Source organism: Oryctolagus cuniculus, chromosome 5 (genome assembly GCF_051225735.1).
Source record: "Oryctolagus cuniculus isolate XC-2025 breed Fujian yellow rabbit chromosome 5, ASM5122573v1, whole genome shotgun sequence".
Lineage (NCBI taxonomy): Eukaryota > Metazoa > Chordata > Mammalia > Lagomorpha > Leporidae > Oryctolagus > Oryctolagus cuniculus.
Window position 1 is genome coordinate 129154980 of NC_142871.1, and position 21018 is coordinate 129175997.

Below are 21018 nucleotides of genomic sequence, written 5' to 3' on the forward strand. Positions count from 1 at the left end.
CCTTAGCTCTGCTGTACGTCAAAGGGGGAGAGGAGTGGGAGAAATGAGGAGACTCTGTCCAGCCGTGCAGAGTGCCCAAGTCAGAGAGCAGTGCGTCAGAATTCTCCAGCGACGCGGTGTGTTCTCACTGAACGCAATCAACCCCTCGTGTTTCAGCCATCTGCCTAGGTGATCTTTGCAATCAAATAACCGCAGTAAGGTAAGGATCCGAAAGGGCTGGAAGAGATTCCAGGATCCTGCGGTCGCCAGTTGTGCACTGGAAGCAACCCAGGGAACCAGGCTGTGGTCAGACCCAGCAGGGGTGGGGCTCTCAGGGCTTCAAGCTTTCTCCGCCCTGCTGCTTCTCAGAGCCCTGAATCTTCACCCTATGCTGTGGGCTCTGCCGGGGAGCGCACGAAGCTCGCAGCCCCACCTGAGCCTTGATCTTCTTCTCTGGTTGCTTGGAAGAGGGAAGGTATCAACTCTTCTCCAAATCAGCAGGCACCGCCCACCCCAATCCTCAGGCCAACATCGGGGGGGGGGGGAGGCGGAGTGCAGGCCAGAGTGGCGCTTGCTCCCCGTTAGGGGCCTGTGGACTGACTGCGCCCCGCTCTGCTCAGTGGCACTGACCTTCTGATCCCTGGTGGCGTGTTCTGTAAGGCTGGGAGCACGCATGGTGGCCTTTGACACCACCCACCTGGAAACTCAGGGGCCCACTCCCCATTCTCCGTCCATCAGTTCTCAGGTATCATCAGTATGTGGGAACAGAGTGCTTCCTGCTGGGCTAGAGCCTTGTGCCCATTTTGTGGGCTATTTCCAGTGGAGGAGAATGTAGGGGAGTCCCGGGGGACCCTGATGTCGCCTACAGGGCTCTGTGACAGCCCAGAGGGACCAGAGGCCCCTGGGCCACCTGGGAAAGCCACCCAAAGGCCCCTCTGGGCCTCCCTTCCTTCACGTGTCGGGTGGGGATAAGTACCAGCGCCACTTCCTAGGGCAGACGGTAAATGAGCCGCATTCCACATAGAACGTGTATCCTGTGACTGACACTCATGAAGGGCTCAGGGTAGATGACAAGGAGGCTGCCGCTGCTGAGTCACTGGCATTTGAAGTGGGGAAGAGCGAGACTTCCTGAACCTTGAGATGTTCATGGAAAAAAAATGAAGGTTTGGGGACAAACTTGAAAGATTCTAATCTCAGATCCCCAGGTAGTTTAAGCAGAAGAAGGTGTCACCGGATGGTGACAGCTCTGTCTATGGGGATGCCAAAGGCAACCAAATTGACAGACAGAAATGGAGAGAGACCCAGGCCCTGGCTAAGGGCATAATGTCATGGCAACTTTAAAGATAGTGTCTAGGAGCCGATGCTGTGACAGAGTGGGTAAAGCCACTGCCAGTGACTCTGGCATCCCATGGGGGTGCCAGTTCACCTCCTGGCTGCTCCTCTTCAGATCCAGCTCCCTGCTAATGCTCCTGGGAAAGCAGCAAAAGATGGCCCAAGTGCTTGGGCCCCTACACCCATGCTGGAGACCAGGATGAAGCTTCTGGCTCCTGGTTGTGGTCAACCCAGCCTTGGTCATTGGAGTCACCGAGGAATGAATGAGAGGATGGAAGATTTTCTCTCTCTCTCTCTAGCTCTGACTTTCAAATAAATAAACACACACACACACACAAATAAATAAATCTTTTTTTATATAAGAGAAGCTGAGGCAGGAGGTGAGGACATGCTTTGCCTGAGGTTAATGAGAAAGTTGTTTTGTTTTGTTTTGTTGTTTTGCCTTGCATGAAGGCTGTAGCAATGCACTATCTTCGATAACTTTTTTCTTGGTGAGGGAGTACAGGGCATGTAGGGAGCCCCAGTCCCCCAGGGGGACACAGCCCCCATTCTCTGAGAGTCCTTTTATAAAGGAGACACAGGGCAGATTCTGTGGTCTGCCCCCTGCCCTGCAGACCTCTTGTTCCCTTGGAAAGAAGACAAGAAGAGAATTGCACATCTTCCCCCTCACCCCTACCCCTGTGCAACCCCTCTCTGCATCCCCTTTCATCGATGGCAGTCCCCTAGAATCCACCCAGGAAGTGCTCACTCAGCCTCAGGGTGGCACCCAGCACAGCAGGTGCGCCATCGGTATTCACAGCCCCTCATGACTCAGCACAACCAGCGCTCATGACTCAGCATAACCATAACCGGCACGGGTAACCTGGGTGACTCACAGCACACAGCAGCCCTGAGGGCAGGGCCCCTGGGGTTAGGTACCGGCTGGAGGGGGAGTTACCAAGAAGCCCGCAGAGACAGAGTGCCCCTGAACTACCTGCAACAAGAGTTTCAAGGGCCTGAGGCGCTTTTACCTTGGAAGTCTCCTTCATTTAAAAAAAAAATCCAAGTCCCCTCGTGGCTGCCTTGCTCCTGGGCCCAGAGGCATTCTACACACACTACGCCCCAGCTAGCCCTGGGATCCAGAGCGTCCGGGTGCGGGGAGGACTCGGTTAGCACCCCCAGTCACAGCTTGCATTGTCTCCCTCCCAACCCTGCACCAGCGGCCAAGGGCCCCTGGGTGCTGAGTTCTGTGGCTACGTTTCTCACGTTAGCTTTTTCACTGGAGTGACAATCCGAACGCCGCTGGTTACCCAAGCTGCTCTCCGAGAAGAGCCAGTGGGGACTTAGAAAACACGCACAGGATGAGGATGGCAGCGGGCGATGCCGTTGTGCGCTTGCGCGGTGTGCAGGGTCCTGCTAGTGTGTTGGGAGTGGCTGACCCGATCAAAGCTCTCACCGATCAAAGCTGGCAACTTCACCGACAGGGAAGACAAGGTTCTGAGAGCTCCAGCAGCTTGCCCAAGGTCACACAGCCAGGGGCCAGGCTGAGGTCTGCCATCCAAGGCCACCAGCAGTGCCACCTTTTCCAACAAGTGTTTCTTTGCCGTGGCTGGGGGAACTTCTGCAGAGTTTCTGTACCATTCCATCACCTTCTTTCCCTGCAACCCTGATAATATCATCCACGATGGGGTAGGGCCTGGGTCATGGAGCGAGTTTTGTAAACTTCCCGGGCCTCAGTTTCTCCACCTGTCACGTGGGCCGACCACAGGGTGTAACTGGATGCTTTAAATGCAGGGGCACGTGGGAAGTGCCAGCCATACCGTGCACGCTGTCCCCTCCCCTGGGCTGCAGCTGAGCCAACATGCACAGTTTCCCAGTTATCCAGAGAAGAGGGGGAGGTGGCCATCTCAGCCCGCCTTCCCCATGTCCTGCACACCTGTGGAGAAGCAGTTGATAGGAGCCGGAGGGCGGGAGGGTGGCACCATTGGTGCTAGGCACGGCGGCTCCCGTGTCTGTAGGGGAGGGGTGCAGGGGGGGCGGCTGGATGCAGTGCCCCAGATTTGACTCCAGATGTAGCCTCCAGGCAGGAGAAAAAAAAGCCGACAGAAGCAGAGGGACACAGAGAGGCGGCACATTGAAAAAAAGGGCAGAAGCAGCCATGTGCAGGCTTGAGGCTGGGCAGGAAGAAAGGGGAGGGTGACGGGGCTGAGCTGGTCTGAGGCTCCATTGCTCCTTGCTCATATCTCATGAAACCAGGGCTGGAAGTGGGCTGAACCTGATGGCCACCCCCAGTCAGCCCAACTGTGCAGGTGGGGGGAAACTGAGGTACAAGAGGGAGGAGAGGCCAACGGATGGCTCAGGGACCCAGCTCTCAGGGCTGCTCCTGCTGTGGCAGAGTGGGGCAGGGAGGCAGGGCGCCCCCCCACGGCCACAGCCATGGCCACGGCCACGTGCAGACAGGCAGTGTTTAGGGATGCAGAGAGCGCATCCCAGGGTAATGGAGCCTGGTGTTTGCAATAAAAATTTAAATGTGCCGTCCTGGTGGCAAAGGCGGCTTTTATCTGATCGGCCTGTCAGCGCTCCGGAGGGCTGGCTCCGTAAACGGCGACACCAAATTGAATTCATATTTACTGCCCCGGAGTCTGCGGGGCTGATTGTCTCCAAAGCGTTCATCTCCCACTTCCCCTCTTCCTCCTGCTCCTCCTCCCACCGCTTCTTCTTCCCCTTGTGCTCCCCAGGGCTTCCTTAGCCAGCAAGTCAAGGGGACAGTTGGCCAGAGAGCAGGGCCCGCTTGTCCTCTCTCTTTCCCTGACTCTGACCCTGGTTGTTTGCCACGTGTTCCTCCAAATAACTCCTCCACCTGTCATGGCCCACCTGTGTGCCTGGGTGGGCTGTGGGGCAGAGAGAGCCGCAGGGGGTCCTGGCCTCTGGCTTCTGCCTGGGTTTTGGCAGCCAGGGGAAGCATCACAAGAGGTGAGCGGGCAGGGAGGGAGCCAGCCAAGGTCTCCTGGCTGGAGGGCTCCAGTGGCCAAGCTGCGTCTGCTTTTTGGGGACGGATTTGGAGCAGGTGCACGGCAGGTGGAGGCAGCCCTTTCTCCCTTTCTCCCTCCAGGGCCCTGGGCATCCTCTGCAGACCCCATCTTGCCCCTTTACTGGCCTGGCCCCGCTGAGGCCCAGCTCTGCCCTCACAGGGGGATGTGAGCAGGGAGACCCTGGCCCTTTTCAAAGCCCCATGCAGGGAGAAGAGAGGGCTGCAAGGTGAACAGGAAGACATTGCTAGAATCAGAATCGGGCCTAGAAGGTGGACATTTGGGCTAATGCTCAGAGTGTAAAGACACAGCCCTGCCCCCAGGGAGTCCCAGTCTAAGGGGGGAGGCATAACCCCCATTCCCCAGGGAGCCTCAGTCTGAGAAGGGAGACACAGCCCTGTCCTCAAGGAGCCCCATTCTGAGGAGGGAGACACAGTCCCGTCCTCAGGGAGCCCCAGTCTGAGGGGGGAGGCACACCCCTGTCCTCAGGGAGCCCCAGTCTGGGGGGGCACAACATCATCCTTAGGGAGCCCTAATCTGAGGGAGGAGACACAGCCCCATCCCCAGGCTGCTGAGGTAGATACAGCTCCCGCCTACCGAGGCGCGCATCTGCTGTCCTGTCTGACACCATCCCGTATGATTCTCTCGTGCAGCCAAAGTGAACTTGAACGCTGTTAGCCTATGGGTGGCCTCTAGCCTAGGTGGCTTGAAAAAAAGAAAGTGAATGTCAATCTTAGCCTGAACCAAACATAAGGAAGAGAGTAAATCGTGGAGTGGGCGTGACATTGCCAAATGGAAGTGAGTTTTGGATGCTCTGCTTCTTTGAATTATCCACCCCACTGCTCCCTGCTCCCTGCTTCAGCCCAGGCCTGGAGAGAGCAGGGCCCCTGGTCCTGGGGAGATCCAGAGGGTGCCGGGGGCCAGGGGCGCAGGTGTCAGCGAGCCGGGGTATCTTTGTTTAGAGGTGGGTGGAGACTGCATGGGCTGGGCATTGGAGAGAGGCCTAGAGAGGCCCCAGGGTGTCCCAGAGGATCAGTATTGTCCACTGCACCCTCCCAGGTGAGGAGGAAATGGCCAACCAGGGCCCAGAGCAAAGCCTCGTGTGAGATGGAGATGCCTGAAATAGCGACGGGTGGTTCAAGAGGCTGAGTCCTGGCCGCATCCAAGCACGGTGGAGGGCTCCCCGGGGCTGCTGGGCACCAGCAGGGGAGCTCCAAGGCCTGGATGGATGCCCACAGCTGCCTGCCCAAGGGCTGTGCATCCCGGACACGGGGCAGACCACAGGCAACCAGGGGGCTGAGCACGGCAGCATGACGGCCTTGGCTTCCATCAGAGCTGAGCCAGCACGCTTCCTCCCGCACGTGGGGGCCTGCACGACCTGCTTCCCTCTCAGTGGCCCGCGTTCATAGGTCACCCCCTCCCTGAGCCACAGGCGGTGTCCCCTGTCCACAGGCTGAACTCTCCCCGCCCCCATGCCTGGGCCGCCCTCCACCCCACCCTCATTCACACATTGGCTCGTGTGTGTCTCCAGACGGTAGACACAGCCTCCCCAGCCCACGGCTTGGGCCGGGCCTACCCCCGGTAGGAATTTTTCTATTAAACTATTGCTACCGATCGCTGCTGTGCCAGCCGGGGCTGCCAATTTGGGCTCGCCATGGACGAGAGCATGCGTGGTTTTCATATCAGTTTCTGTTTCCCTGCATCTTGCATTCCCCAGTAGCTCAGGCACAGTCGATCGCTTATAAAATGACAGTTATAATTAAGAAGTCTGCCCGGGGCTGGATTCCCCAGAAGTGGAGCGATCGTTGGGAACAAGGGTTTGAGCGGAAGTGGTTTATTTGGGTCGTGATAGCAAGAAACAGGAGGCGAAGTGGGGAGACGAGGCAGGGAAGGGAGGGGGGCCAGTGTGGTGAGGAGCAGGGAATAGATGTGGGCAGCTGAGGCTCAGCCCTACTCTGGTCCTCTGGGAGACGTCCACGGGAGCATGTCTCAGAGTGGAGCTGCCCCAGGCAGGAGGGAGCTGAGGTACTGATCCTCCATCGTCTCCCTAACGCTGATTGAGGATCACTCCCTGGGGGCCCTCTTTTCCCCGGAGGAGCAGGCAGGCTTCGGGCAGTGAGTCAGAGTGCCAGAGGTGCCAGGGGAAATGCCTGTTCCATGCGAGTCGCCCCAACTCATTCATTCATCCATTCACTCATTCATTTGCTTATCAAACGTATCCCCGGTGACTACTCGGTGCCAGGTTCTGGGTTTGCTACTGTGGATTCAGAGCTGAACAATACACAGTCCCTGCCAAGAAGGGGTTCCCAGGTGAAGACAGGCAAACACATCATTACCTCCAACACAATAAAAGCTATCGCGGACTAACACGGAGGTATAGTGCTGTCATTGAGGACAGAGAGGAAGCAGTTTTGAGCTTAATAACTCACTTACGATAACAACTGCTTATCTCGCACGGGAGAAGTTTAAACAGAGCCTGAAAGGGCTCCTGCTGCCCTTCTGCTGCTTTAGGGCTGTCCATCCCCCACCGCTCGCTGTCTGGGATACCCGAGACTGCTCTTTCTCCTGGTTTATGAAGGCAGTCTGGGGGTTCTGGGTGTGGCTCCTGCCCCAGGGTCTTGTCTGGGTGTCCTGCAGCCACCAAGCTGGGACTGCAGGGGCAGGGGCTCTCTCTCTCGCTCTTACAGGTCCCTCTCTCTCTCTTCTTTTTGTGTGGGAAGCTGGGGCTTCCACGTCAAAATAGGAGGCCCCCTGGGGTCAAAGGGTATGCCTCCCCTGTCGGACTGGGAGCTCCCTGGGAGCTCAGCCTCCTTCCTTCCTCAGCGCTCACTCACAGAGCTTGCATTGCCCCCTTCTCGGGGCTCTAGAAGGGTCCCTACATGGGCTCCCCCTAGAAGGGGCCCCAGCATGCCCAGGGCCTGCTCTTCCTCCCCGAGGGGGTGCCTACAGGGCTTGTCTTGTGCGCTGTGATTTATGGGGCGAGGCAGTTGGGCAAGAAGGCGAGGTGGCAGAGCCTGCTCCTCCCACTCTCATTAATTCACACTTCCCCGGCCCCAGCACCCCGGAGGAGCCTCTTCCTTCCTCCTGAAGCTGGCGACAGGCATCTTGCTTGATTTACAGGCTGGAGGGGCGGGCGGCTCCTCTGCTGGTTGCCAGGGTGTCTTTTAAATGGAAATCAGGGTGGCAAGATATCACATATATCGTGCCAGCCATCTGCTAAGTGTTGCCTGCACTTGGGAACAGCTCGAGATGCCTCTGACCAGGACCCAGAGGCAGCCGAGAGGGGCGGGGGGCCTGGGGCTGGAGGGCAGACGGTCTGGGGGGGTCTCCAGGTCCTTTTCTTGCCTGCCTCCTTGTCCGTTATTTTCCCACTCCCTATCCTCATCTCTCGCTTTTCTTCTGCTTTGAACATAAAATCCCATCTGGAAGCTCGGATTACAAACCGGCAGCCTAGTTCCACAACTCTGTGTTTGTTGCCAGTGTGCATCTGTCGCTGTGCGTGCGTGCGTGCGTGCGTGTGTGACTCACCACCATCAGGGCCTGACAGGCCGTCTTTCGGAGCCAATTAGGCCTCTGCTTCTGAACACATCAGCGTTCCTTCCAGGCCCATCCCTAAGCAGGAAGCACAAATGCTCCTATGTAGCGGAGCAGCTGGGCTGTCACCAGTGACTAAGCCGCCCTCTAGTGCTAGTAGCCCGGTTTCACTGTACAGCCGGTGCATGGAAGCTTCGGGAGGTGCCTCCTCTACTCTGAGCAGGGACAGGAGCCAGACAATCCTCGATTTAACTTGTGGGTCTTCCCAGGGCAGAAGGGAAGTTGGGGCCCAAATCATTTCGAACCTTGCTTCCTAAGGGTTAAAATGGGGATGGCAGTACTCTGGGTGACAAGGTATGGTGGGGCAGGTTGCTCACTGCACAAGGTTTCTTAGTTAAAGGGTGCTGGAAATACTGGTGGGGACACCTCTTTCTTTCTCTTAAAGATTTATTTGTTTGAAAGGCAGAATGATGGGGGCAGGGGCAGAGAGAGAGAGAGATCTTCCATCTGCTGATTCACTACCCAAATGACCACAACAGCCAGGGCTGAGCCAGGCCAAAACCATGAGCCTGGAACCCCATCTGAGTCTCTGACAAGGGTAGCAGGGACCCAAGTACTTAGGCCATCTTCCACAACTTTCCCAGGCGCATTGGCAGGGAGTGGGTCAGCCAGGACTTGAACCAGCACTCCTCTGGGATGTGGGTGTTTCAAGCCTCAGCAGTACCTGCTGCACCACAAAGCTGGCCTCGGGGGGATGCCTCTTTGCAACTGCACAAGGGCGTCTTGTGTCTTAGAGACACAGCCACCTGGTGGAGTTGTCAAGTCTGGATTCCACCAAGTGCAGGAGGAGACTCTGCTCCTGGCCCTCCCAGGTTCAGCTCCCAGGGGTGTGGCCTTGGGGGGAGGGGCGGCAGTGGTTACCCCACCCCTCCCCCACCCTGTCCCCAGCTCTGGTTTCTGCCTCTGTCTCCTCTCCCTGAGAGCCCTCTCCCCAGCGCTGGCTCATAGACATTCCAAGCAGAGCAGCGGGCTCTGCAGATGGCTCCCTGCTCTGCAGCCTGATTCTGACGTTTGATACCAGCATGCATTTCACAGCCTCTCTTTGATCCCTGCGCAGCGCTCAGCTTTGCCCACAAATAATCCTGCGTCCTCTCCCACCCGCTTTCACTTCCTTTCCACTCCTGGCCCCAGCCCTGTCCTCCTAATCACCAGCTCTGTGTAACCCTCCACTGCCTGCATCACTTGGGGATGCTGCCAGGGACCTAGGTCCTGGCTCCCTCCTCCCCACCTTTATCCAAATCCTGCCGGAAAGAGTGAGCCATATCCCGGATATGCACTAAATACCCTGGGTGGTCCTGCGCCCATCCCCTCCCAACCTGGAGGCTAAGCAGCCTTTGGTTTGGCTGTTAGCATCATATATGAAGTGACAGCTCTCAGAATACAATTTTAATTAAGATTCAATAGTCACTTCTCAGTCAGCAAGCTTCCATGCTGATCACTTAAAATATATTTACCCAGTGCTATTATGTCACAGATTTGAATTCATTAGACATTTGTTAATCCTCAACAAACTTTTTTTTTCCAATGTGGTTTGTTTAGCATAATTGATAAGGACAGAGTGATGGGAAACCACAGACCCTGCGCCCGCCAGTGAGGCTGTGGCATCTCCAAGATTCAGGCTGCCCCTCTCTGCAGGGAGGCCTGGGGGATGCCAGAGGTGACCCTCTGTGTATTGTCAACATGGTCCACATGGCCAGCCTCCCGAGACTCAGGGTGGGATCAGGAAGGGCAAATGGATGAGATTAGGTCATGAATAGCCTTGGCCTTGGCCCCAGGTGCACCTGACAGATACCTTCATTTCTCATGCACACTGGGCAATGCACCTCAGCCTTGGAGCACTGCAGTGCTTCCTGGGCCAGGGCACAGCGGAAGACGGCCTTTCTCACAGTGTGCTGGGACACTAACCCCCCGCCCTCCTCCCACAGCCTTCAAAACATTTCTTTTTTAATTTTATTTATAAAAATTATTTATTTATTTGAAAATCAGAGCAACAGAGAGAGAGAGAGACAGAGAGAGAGAGAGAGAGAGAGAGAGAGAGATATCTTCCATCTGCTGGTTCACTCCCCAAATGGCTGCAACAGTTGGGGCTGGGCCAGTCCAAAGCCAGGTGTGCAGAACTCCATCCAGGATTCCCATGTGGATGGCAGGGCCCAAGCACTTAGACCATCATGCACTGCCTTCCCAGGAGCGTTAGCAGGAGCTGGATTGGTCACAGAGTAGGCAGGAGGCCAGCTGGCAATGGGCTAGAGGATGCCAGCAATGCAAGTAGCAGCTTAACTTACTGTACCATGGCCTCAGCCACACACGCAGCCTCAAGGGACATCCGTGAGTGTGGCTGCCCTATGCCCTCAGTGGGTGCCAAGGGTGCCTCTCACTTCCACGGAAGTGGAAGCCATGTCTAAGAAAGTGTTGCCCTCTCTGCCATGCAGCCACCAGGAGACACGGGGAGGTAGGGCTAGCGAGCCCAAGAGGGCTGGGAAGGGATGGAGAAGATCCACGCTTGCTCTGGCCCCAGCTAAGCAGGGACCCAAAAGGCCAGGACCCACTTGAAGGAAAGGTGGAGAGCTTCCGTAGCGCAAGCCCCGGGGGATGGGTGTATCTGCTGCGCCTGGTGCAGCTCAGGCAGCTTCCGGAGAAGAGGCAGAGGCAGGGTGAGCAGGTGCCGTGGGGAGCCTGAAGCAGAGCTGTGCGGACCTGGGCATTTGGTCCCAGGCACCATTTGGGTGCCCACAATAAAAAAGGTAAAGGAGAAAAAGGAAAAAAAATCCCTCTAGAATATTCCATAAAGGACAAACGGTAAATACTTTGGGCTTTTCTGGCCACATGTTACCTACTGGAGTGACTCACCTCTGCCACTGTAGCAGGGAAGAAACTGTAGGTAATAGGTAAAGAAACCTGTCCATGTTCTAATAAAACTTTATTGACAAAAACAGACAGCAGGTTAGGTCTGGGCTGTGAGCTATAGTTTGTAGTACTGTCCAGTATGGTAGCCAAAAGCTACATGGGCTATTGAGCATTGGAAATGTGCTCTGAGTGTAAAACACACACCAAATCTTGAAGACTCTTTACCAATAAAAGAATGCTAAACATCTTGTTAATAATTGAATTGATGACATTGAAACCATATTTTGTATGTAGTAGTTAAATAAAATAGATAATCAAAATTATTTCACCTATGTCTTTTTTCCCCCAAAGAAACCTTTTATTTAATGAGTACAAATTTCATAACTATAACTTTAGGAATATAGTGATTCTTCCACCATACCCACCCTCCCACCTGCACTCCCACTCCTCCTCCTTCCTCCCCCACTCTCAGTCCCATTCTCCATTAAGAAAAAAAAAAAACAAAAACAGTTCCTTGACAGTCAACACAAGCGCTGTTCAAGTCATTGTTTCTCGAAGTGTCAATTTCACTTCTACAGATTTCCTTTTATGTGCTCTGTTAATTATCACAGATCAGGGAGAGCATATGGTATTTGTCCCTTTGTGACTGTCTTATTTCACTAAGTATGATGTTTTCCAGATTCATCATTTTGTTGCAAATGATCACATTTCATTTATTATTTTTACCACTGTGTAGTATTCCATAGAGTACATATCCCATAATTTCTTTATCCAATCTTCGGTGGATAGGCATTTAGGTTGATTCCATGTATTAGCCATTCCATTGTGAATTGAGCTGCAATAAACATGGGGTGCAGATAATTCTTTTATTTGCTGATTTAATTTCCCTGGGTAAATTCTTATTAGTGAGATGGCTGGGTCATAAGTTAGGGCTATATTCAGATTTCTGAAGTATCTCCAACTCCCTTCCATAGTGGTTTTACCAGTTTACATTCCTACCAACAGTGGATTAGTGTTTCTTTTTGCCCACATCCTCACCAGCATTTGTTATTTGTTGATTTCTGTATGAAAGCCATTCTAACTGGGGTGAGGTAGAACCTCATTGTGGTTTTGATTAGCATTTCCCTGATGGCTAGTGATCCTGAACATTTTTTCATGTGTCTGTTGGTCATTTGGATTTCCTCTTTTGAAAAATGTCTGTTCCTTTGCACGTTTTGTAACTGGATTGTTTGCTTTGTTGTTGTGGAGTTTCTTGATCACTTTATATATTTTGGTTATTAATCTTTTATCAGTTGTGATGCTTGCAAATAATTTCTCCCATTCTGTCAGTTTCCTCTTCACTTTCCTGTTTCTTTTGCAGTGCAGAAGCTTCTCAATTTGATGTAATCCCATTTGTGAGTTTTGACTTTGATTGCCTGTGCCTCTGGGGTATTTTCTAAGAACTCTCTGCCTGTGTCAATGTCTTGCAGGGTTTCCCAAATGTTTTCTAGTAATTTGATGGTATCAGGTCATAGATTTAGGTCCTCAATCCATTTTGAAAGGATTTTAGTGTAAGATGTAAGGTAGGGGTCCTACTGCATACTTTTGCATGTGGAAGTCCTGTTTTCCTAGCACCATTTGTTGAAGAGATTGTTCTTGCTCCAGGGATTGGTTTTAGCTCCTTGGTCAAATATAAGTTGGTTGTAGATGCTTAGATTGATTTCTGGCATTTCTATTCTGTCCCATTGGTCTACCCATCTGTTATTGTATGAGTACCAGGATGTTTTGATTATAACTGCCCTGTAGTGTGTCTGGAAATCTGGTATTGTGCTGCCTCTAACTTTTTTTTTTTAAGATTTATTTATTTGAAAGACAGAGTTACACAGAAATAGAAGGAGAGACAGAGAGAGAGAGAGAGAGAGAGAGAGGTCTTCCATCTGCTAGTTTATCCCCCCCAATTGGCCGCAATGGCTGGAGCTGCGCCGATCCGAAACCAGGAGCCAGGAGCTTCTTCCAGGTCTCCCACGTGGGTTCAGGGGCCCAAGGACTTGGGAAATCGTCTACTGCTTTCCTAGGCCATAGCACAGAGCAGTATTGGAAATGGAGCAGTCAGGACTAAAACCTGCGCTCATATGGGATGCCGGCACTGCAGGTGGCAGCTTTTCCTGCTACATCACAGTACTGGCCCCTGGCTTTGTTTTTGTTGTATAAGATAGCTTTAGCTATTCGAGGTATCCTGTACCTCCATCTGAATTTCAGAATTATTTTTTCTATATCTAAGAAGGATGTCTTTGTTATTTTGATTGGTATCTCATTGAATCTATAAGTTGCTTTCAGAAGAATGGACATTTTGATGATATTGATTCCTCCACCCCATGAACATGGAAGTTTTTTTTTTTTTATTTTTTTGTATCTTCTTCTATTTCTTTCTTTTTATGTTTTGTAATTCTCATCATAAGGGTATCTGACGTCCTTGATTAAATTTATTCCAAGGTATTTGATTTTTTTTTTTTTGCAGCTATTGTGAATGGGATTGATTTTAGTTCTTTCTCAGTCATGGCATTGGCTAAGTATACAAAGGTTGTTCTGTGTGTGTGTGTGTGTGTGTGTTGATTTTATATCCTGCTGCTTTACTGAGCTCTTCTAGGAGTTCCAATAGTCTCTTGGTGGAGTCTTTTAGATTGTCTATATATAGAATCATGTCATCTGTATATAGGGATGGTTTGACTTCCTCTTCCCAATTTGAATCCCCTTGATTTCTTTTTCTTGCCTAATGGCTCTGGCTAAAATTTCCAGGACTGTATTGAATAGCAATGGTGAGAGTGGGCATCCATGTCTTATATTGGGTCTCAGAAATGCTTCCAACTTTTCCCCATTCAATAGGATGCCTGCCATTTGTTTGTCATAGATTGCCTTGATTGTGTTCAAGAATGTTCCTTCTATACCCAATTTGCTTAGAGTTTCATTATTTTATTAAATCCTTTCTCCGCATCTATTGAGATAATTATATGGTTTTTGTTCTGCAGTTTGTTAATGTGATGTATCACATTAATTGATTTGTGAATGTTGAACCATCTATGCATACAAGGGATAAATCCCACTTGGTCTGGATGAATGATCTTCCTGATGTGTTGTTGGATTCGATTGGCCAGGATTTTGTTGAGGATTTTTGCATCTATGTTCATCAGAGAAATTGGTTTGTAGTTCTATTTGTTGCATCTTTTCGGAGTTTAGGAATAAAGGTGATGCTGGCTTCATAGAAAGAATTTGGGAGGATTCCCTCTTTCAATTGTTTAGAAAAGCTTGATAAGAATTGGAGTAAGTTCTTCTTTAAACATCTGGTAGAATTCAACAGTGAAGCCACCTGGTCCTGGGATTTTCTTTATTGGGAAGGCCTTTATTACTGATTCAATATCCGTCTTGGTTGTTGGTCTGTTTAGGTTTTCTATGTCTTCATGGCTCAATTTAGGTAGATTGTATGTGTCCAGGAATCTATCCATTTCTTCTAGGTTTCCAAGTTTGTTGGCATACAGTTCTTTGTAGTAATTTATGATGATTCTTTTTTATTTTGATTGATTTTATTTTGATTGATAGGATTCTTATTTATTTTTAGTATGTCTGTTGTTACATTTTCTTTTTTATCTCTAATTTTATTGATTTGGGTCTTCTGTCTCCTTTTTTTGGTTAGTTGGGCCCATGGTGTGTCAATTTTGTTCATTTTTTCAAAAAAACAGCTCTTCGTTTTGCTGATTTTTTTTTTTTGACAGGCAGAGTGGACAGGGAGAGAGAGAGAGAGAGAGAGAGAGAGAGAGAGAGAAAGGTCTTCCTTTGCCGTTGGTTCAACCTCCAATGGCTGCTGCAGTCGGCGGCGCACTGCGGCTGGTGCACCACGCTAATGCGAAGCCAGGAGCCAGGTGCTTCTCCTGGTCTCCCATGTGGGTGCAGGGCCCAAGCACTTGGGCCATCCTCCACTGCACTCCTGGGCCACAACAGAGAGCTGGCCTGGAAGAAGGGCAACCAGGACAGAATCCGGTGCCCCAACAGGGACTAGAACCCGGGGTGCCAGCACCGCAGGTAGAGGATTAGCCAAGTGAGCTGCGGCGCTGGTCAGTTTTTTTTTCTTAATACCGGGAATATGTCTCGCCATTCTCTCCTAGCCTGTAGGGTTTCTGATGAGAAGGCCACTGTGAGTTTAATTGGAGATCCTCTGAAAGTAATCTGGCGTTTCTCTTGCACATACTTTAGAATATTTTCTTTATGTTTTACTGCGGAGCATTTCATTATAATGTGTCATGGTGAAAATCTTTTCTGGTCATGTCTATTAGGAGGTCTATGTGTTTCCCATACTTGGATGCCCATTTCTTTCTCCAAATTGGGGGAATTTTCTCTTATTATTTCACTAAAAAGGTCTTCTTAATCCTTTCTCTTTTTCCACACCTACAGGTACTCTTAGAACCTGCATGCTGGGTTGTTTGATAGCATCCTGTAGATTCGCAACAGTGTTTTTTTGGTTTTCTAATTTCTTCTTCTTGTGTTTGGTCTGACTATAATTTCCTGTGTTTTGTCTTCTAAGTCAGATATTCTTTCTTTACCGATTCTTTTGGTAAGGTTTTCCACTGCATTTTTCATTTGTTCTATTGAATTCTTAATTTCTAAGATTTCATTTTGCTTTCTCTTTAAGATCTCAATTCCTGACAAATTTTCTATCATTTCATATATGGATTTCATTAGTTCGTGCAGTTGCTTCTGGTTACTTCTAAGTAATCCTATGATCATTTCTTTGAATGCCATTTCTGCCAATTCTTCAATCTCATTATCTTCACAATCTAGTATTGAAGTGTTGTGTTCTTTTGGGGATGTCATGTTATCTTCCTAATTGTTGTTTCTTGAATTGGTGCATTTGTTATTTGGCATTTGTGGGGATACTCATTGGTTTCTATGTTTTTTCGCTGTGGCGGTTTTTATCTTTGAATTATGAGTGAATTAGTGGAATGTCTGCTTTCAGAGAATAACTAGAGCTGTGTGGTGGGTGTGGCCATGGAGCTCTGCTCAGTGTTGCAGGGTGGAAGGTGTATCTGAGGTGACACACCCAGGCTTGGCGTAGTAATTCTTTTTTTGTTGTTGTTGTTTTAACCAAAGTGTAGGTATTTTCTTGTTTGATGGCATAGACTCAGCTGATTTTCTCTCCTCGAGGGAGTCCAGTGCCTGGGCACTAGCCCTAGTGAGTATATTATCCATCCGCTCTGCTACAAGGACTACACAAAGGTTCTGTGAAGTCCTCAATGTAAGCTCAGATTCCCCCGCAAAGTCCCTCACCAGGTAACCAGGAGCCCTGAGTGCATGGAGGCTCCCACAGTGACTGCCCAGTGTCCCAGCCACACCCTGAGTCGTCCCATGCAGCCTCAGTGTTTTCACAGTCCCAGCACACAAGCCCCCCGCAGTCCTGAGTGCATGGAGGCTCCCACAGTGACTGCCCAGTGTCCCAGCCACACCCTGAGTCGTCCCATGCAGCCTCAGTGTTTTCACAGTCCCAGCACACCAGCCTCCTGCAGTCCTGAGCTCCCAGCCCCGTCTGTTCTCCCTACCAGAGTCAGGAGTCTCTGCTTGGCTTGTTGCTGGGTGCAGACACAGGCTGGCACAGCTGTTACGTATGTCCAAAACGGTGCCTGCTATCTGTCAGCTTGTTACAGGGCGCCTTTGCAGGATGATTGGAGACAAGAAACCTTCCTCTCCCCTTTGTTTTTTCTCCTCTAGTTTGGCAGGTTTACTATCCCCTGCTGGGCTCCAAGCTGGATCCCCTCTAGGTTCTTTCTGCTGCTTTTCTGCCAGTGGCTTGGGCTGCTGCAGTCTGGTCTCACCTCCCTCTCCAAGCTGGTGTGAGGCTCCCGGCTGCTGGGGTCCTAAGTTGTACACATCCTTGCCCTCCACCTAGGTCCACTGTGTTCCTCCAATTTGTGTAGCGTTTCCTCTGTTTTCTCCCTAACTCTTCCCTGAGACTGTACTCTTTCCACTTTTTTAAAAACTATCTTCTCCTAGACTCGGGCAGCAAGCTCCCTCCCAACTCCACCATCTCCTTTTTATTATTCCTTTTTAATATGGCCACGTGAATATTTGATGACGGTTACGGCTCACAGGATATTTCTACCAGACCACAGTCACTCCAGGTGAAATGTAGGATAAGTCCCAGGCCCTCGCAGGGTCTCAGGTAGGGGATTTACCCTTAAAGGGATGCAATCATGCAATTCAAGTCTGCAGAATGGAGTATGTGATTGGAATGGGTTTTTAAATTCACCACAGCCTGTAAATTGTTTTGTGTGTGTCTGTGTCCTTCAGACTGGGACTGTTGGAACTCTACTTCCTGTATCTTAATAACAAAAAATGGGCACTCTATGGTTAGGGGAAAATGTGAGTGATGCCAAGCTCTAGTCTGGCATGTTCCCTGCGGTGGCGATGGGGTACCCAGCACTGCCCCTGCTGATCAGCCTCAGAAGCCCTCTGGGCAGGACCCTGGATGGCGCTAGGATGTGGTCTGAGAAGTGTGGTCTGCATGAGGCTCCACGGCCAGCGTGCTCACTGCTCCTGAGTCCAGCTCAATGGGTGGTGCATAGCACCAGGTGAATAAGTCACGCTTAGCACAGCGTGGACCGGAGAAAACTCAGAGTTGGTGTCAACCTTCTGCCAAATTCCTGTTCCTTCCAACGCTAGCCATTCATGGGCACATGGTGGGGAGTGAAAGCCAGTCCTGCTTCTCATGTTGTGTTGTCAGAGCAGAAGACAAATGATAAGACAAGAAGATAAAATAGCAAGTTAGGTGGAGAAGGGTGAGCTCTGGAGAGAAAATAGGAAGTGGAGGAGGGGGTGGGGGCTGCAGAGTAGGGGGTGGTTGGAGAGGGGTTTCGGGGAAGGCTTTGATGCGAAGGTGACTTTTGAGTTGTGAAGCCCTGGGCCAGCCCTGATCTCTATACACAGGTGCTCCTGAGGCCTGACAGGGGTGGCACATGTAGGGGTGTACAGAGAGCACCCTGCACCTCTGAAGAGCTCAGAAGCTCTGTTCCCGACTTCCTGTTCACCGGCTTCTTCACTTCCTCAAACTCTCAAACGTTTATGAACTAGGTGGATTGTCCTTGGTGTAGAACTTATCCAAAGCCATTTCCACTTAGCCTTCCTGGCATCTCTCAGGGATGAGCCTTGTCTGGCACACATTCCTGTTCTCCGAGAAAGGGAGAGAGGGAGAGAGAGAGAGAGAGAGAGGTGTCTTCTATCCACTGGTTTATCCCCACATGAAGACCTCAGCCCAGAGCTGGGCCAGGCTAAAGCCAGGAGCCAGGAACTCCATCTGGGTCTTCCACATGGGTGACAGAAACTCAAGTACTTGGGCCATCATTTGCTGCTTCCCAGTACACTAGCAGGGAGCAGGGTCAGAAGCAACAAAGCTGGGACTTGAACCCGTGTCCTGACATGCGCTGTGGGTGTCCCACACTGCAGCTTAACCCACTGCTCCGCCACGCCCACCCTCGCCTCCTGTGCTCAAGGAGTGCCGCTTCAGCTTCATTCACAGCTGAGTCTACACCGTATAAGAAGGGAACATCCACTTCAAAAGATAGCCATCCCAGACTTCCCAAACCCAGTGAGTACGGGATGTCCCACCTGCAGGCTCTCACCCATCCCCTCCTCTATCCAGCACACATGTATTGAGCACCTACTGTGTGCTTGGCATCGTGCCGTGTGCTTGGAAGAGAGCACTTACTAGATCAGACAAGTGTCTGCTCTCCAGGCTCGTATGGTAGCAAGGGAGGTGGGAAACGATCGATAAAGGTAATAAGCGAGTAAATGAAATCGTATATTAGCTGCTAAGAACTCAGGAAGGAAGGAAAAGAGGAGCTGCATCCGAGGGACTGGCGTGAGGGAGGAGCGTGGGCTGCTCCCCTGGGCAGGGGCAGGGCTGGAGGGATGGAGGGAAGGAACTGGGTGGGGGGGGCGGGTTGCCTTCTGACCCCTGCCTTGTGTCCCTGCCTTGCAGGCGCCGTGGCCTGAGTGACCAGACCATGGAGACCCTGCTTGGTGGCCTGCTGGCGTTTGGCATGGCGTTTGCCGTGGTCGACGCCTGCCCCAAGTATTGCGTCTGCCAGAACCTGTCTGAGTCACTGGGGACCCTGTGCCCCTCTAAGGGGCTCCTCTTCGTGCCCCCCGACATCGACCGGCGGACGGTGGAGCTGCGCCTGGGCGGCAACTTCATCATCCACATCGGCCGCCAGGACTTCGCCAACATGACCGGGCTGGTGGACCTGACCCTGTCCAGGAACACCATCAGCCACATCCAGCCCTTCTCCTTCCTGGACCTCGAGAGCCTGCGCTCCCTGCACCTCGACAGCAACCGGCTGCCGGGCCTCGGCGAGGACACGCTGCGCGGGCTCGTCAACCTGCAGCACCTCATCGTCAACAACAACCAGCTGGGCGCCATCGCCGACGACGCCTTCGAGGACTTCCTGCTCACGCTGGAGGACCTGGACCTGTCCTACAACAACCTGCATGGCCTGCCCTGGGGCTCCGTGCGGCGCATGCTCAACCTCCACCAGCTCAGCCTGGACCACAACCTGCTGGACCACATCGCCGAGGGCACCTTCGCCGACCTGCAGAAACTGGCTCGCCTGGATCTCACCTCCAACAGGCTGCACAAGCTGCCCCCGGACGCCATCTTCGCCCGCTCCCAGGCCTCCGCCCTGACCGCCACGCCCTTCGCCCCGCCCCTGTCCTTTAGCTTCGGTGGGAACCCGCTGCATTGCAACTGCGAGCTTCTCTGGCTGCGGAGACTGGAGCGTGAGGACGACCTGGAGACCTGCGGCTCACCGGGGGGCCTCAAGGGGCGCTACTTCTGGCACGTGCGGGAGGAGGAGTTCGTGTGCGAGCCGCCCCTCGTCACCCAGCACACGCACAAGCTGCTGGTTCTGGAGGGCCAGGCGGCCACGCTCAAGTGCAAGGCCATCGGGGACCCCAGCCCCCTCATCCACTGGGTGGCCCCCGATGACCGCCTGGTGGGGAACTCGTCCAGGACCGCCGTGTATGACAACGGCACGCTGGACATCCTCATCACCACGTCTCAGGACAGCGGCGCCTTCACCTGCATCGCGGCCAACGCCGCCGGGGAGGCCACCGCCACGGTGGAGGTCTCGGTGGTCCAGCTACCGCACCTCAGCAACAGCACCAGCCGCTCCGCACCCCCTAAGTCCCGCCTTTCGGACATCACCGGCTCCAGCAAGACGGGCCGGGGAGGCGGAGGCAGCGGGGGCGGGGAGCCTCCCAAAAGCCCCCCTGAACGAGCTGTGCTCGTGTCTGACGTGACCACCACCTCGGCCCTGGTCAAGTGGTCGGTCAGCAAGTCGGCACCGCGGGTGAAGATGTACCAGCTGCAGTACAACTGCTCGGACGACGAGGTACTGATCTACAGGTGAGCGGGGGCTGCGGCGGGGGCGGCAGGGGGAGGGCCCGGGGCTGTCCGAGCTGCCCCATCCGTGTCCCTCCTCCCAGTGGAGCCTGTAGGGGTCCCGGGGCAAACGGTGCCCGTGGTGCCAGGTAAGGAGGCATAGAAAGACATCACCTACCATTTCGAGGGGGGGGGGCGGCGGCAGGGTGTGTACGTGGGAGGGCCGCTCTCCCCGTGGGTGGCTGGGGTAGGTGGCCCCTGGGCTGTGAGCCTCTGAACTTCCTGTCTGGAGCCCAGCTGGGGGCTATGCAAGAACAGTTAGATCTCTTGGCCAAGGGATCTGACTTCTCCAAAGGCGAGCGCCCTTGGCCTTCCCCTGCGCTCCTATGCAGTCACAGGGAGGTCAAGGAGAGTGAGTTTCCTATCATGGCTCTGCCATTGGCTAGTCATTTAATTCTCCTGCCTCAGCTGCCTCATTTGGGCAAATGGGGGTAATCCGCCAGCCTTAGCGTGGACATCTGGTTACAGGGAGTTATATCAAACTGGGTTTTAAAAGACAGGCAGGAAAAGAAAAAGGGAGGAGCCAGTGTTGGCTCATGTAATTGAGAAGTCAGGAGCTTGCTTCAGGCCCAGCTGGATCAAAGGCCCCCACGGACGTGCTGCATTCGTGGTTTCTTGGGTCCCTTAAGTCCCGTTTTCCTCTGTGTTGGATTCACCCTGGGTCTGTCCTCCAGCGGCCCCGGGGAGGTGAGGGGAGGAGCTTCGCTTTCCCAGTGCGCTCGGAAGGGGTCAGGGCAGCTCCTGTGAGTGGGGAGGGCGTCATCCTGGCCACCTGTGCTGATCCCCGGCCTTGGTCTCCTT

The 21018-nt window shown here is 52.7% G+C and overlaps 1 protein-coding gene across 3 annotated transcripts in view; it reads left to right on the top strand.

Moving 5' to 3' along the window:
• LRFN2 (leucine rich repeat and fibronectin type III domain containing 2) overlaps window positions 1-21018 on the top strand; it is a 163286-nt gene that overhangs the window by 114665 nt on the left and 27603 nt on the right. For 2 of the 3 annotated variants that reach the window (XM_017345105.4, XM_089333236.1), the window contains exon 2: window positions 18757-20181. In XM_017345105.4, the coding sequence (XP_017200594.3) occupies window positions 18782-20181 (1400 nt within the window). In that variant the 5' untranslated portion in view covers window positions 18757-18781. The remainder of the gene's footprint in view (window positions 1-18756; window positions 20182-21018) is intronic. The other variant, XM_089333237.1, reaches the window with a different exon arrangement.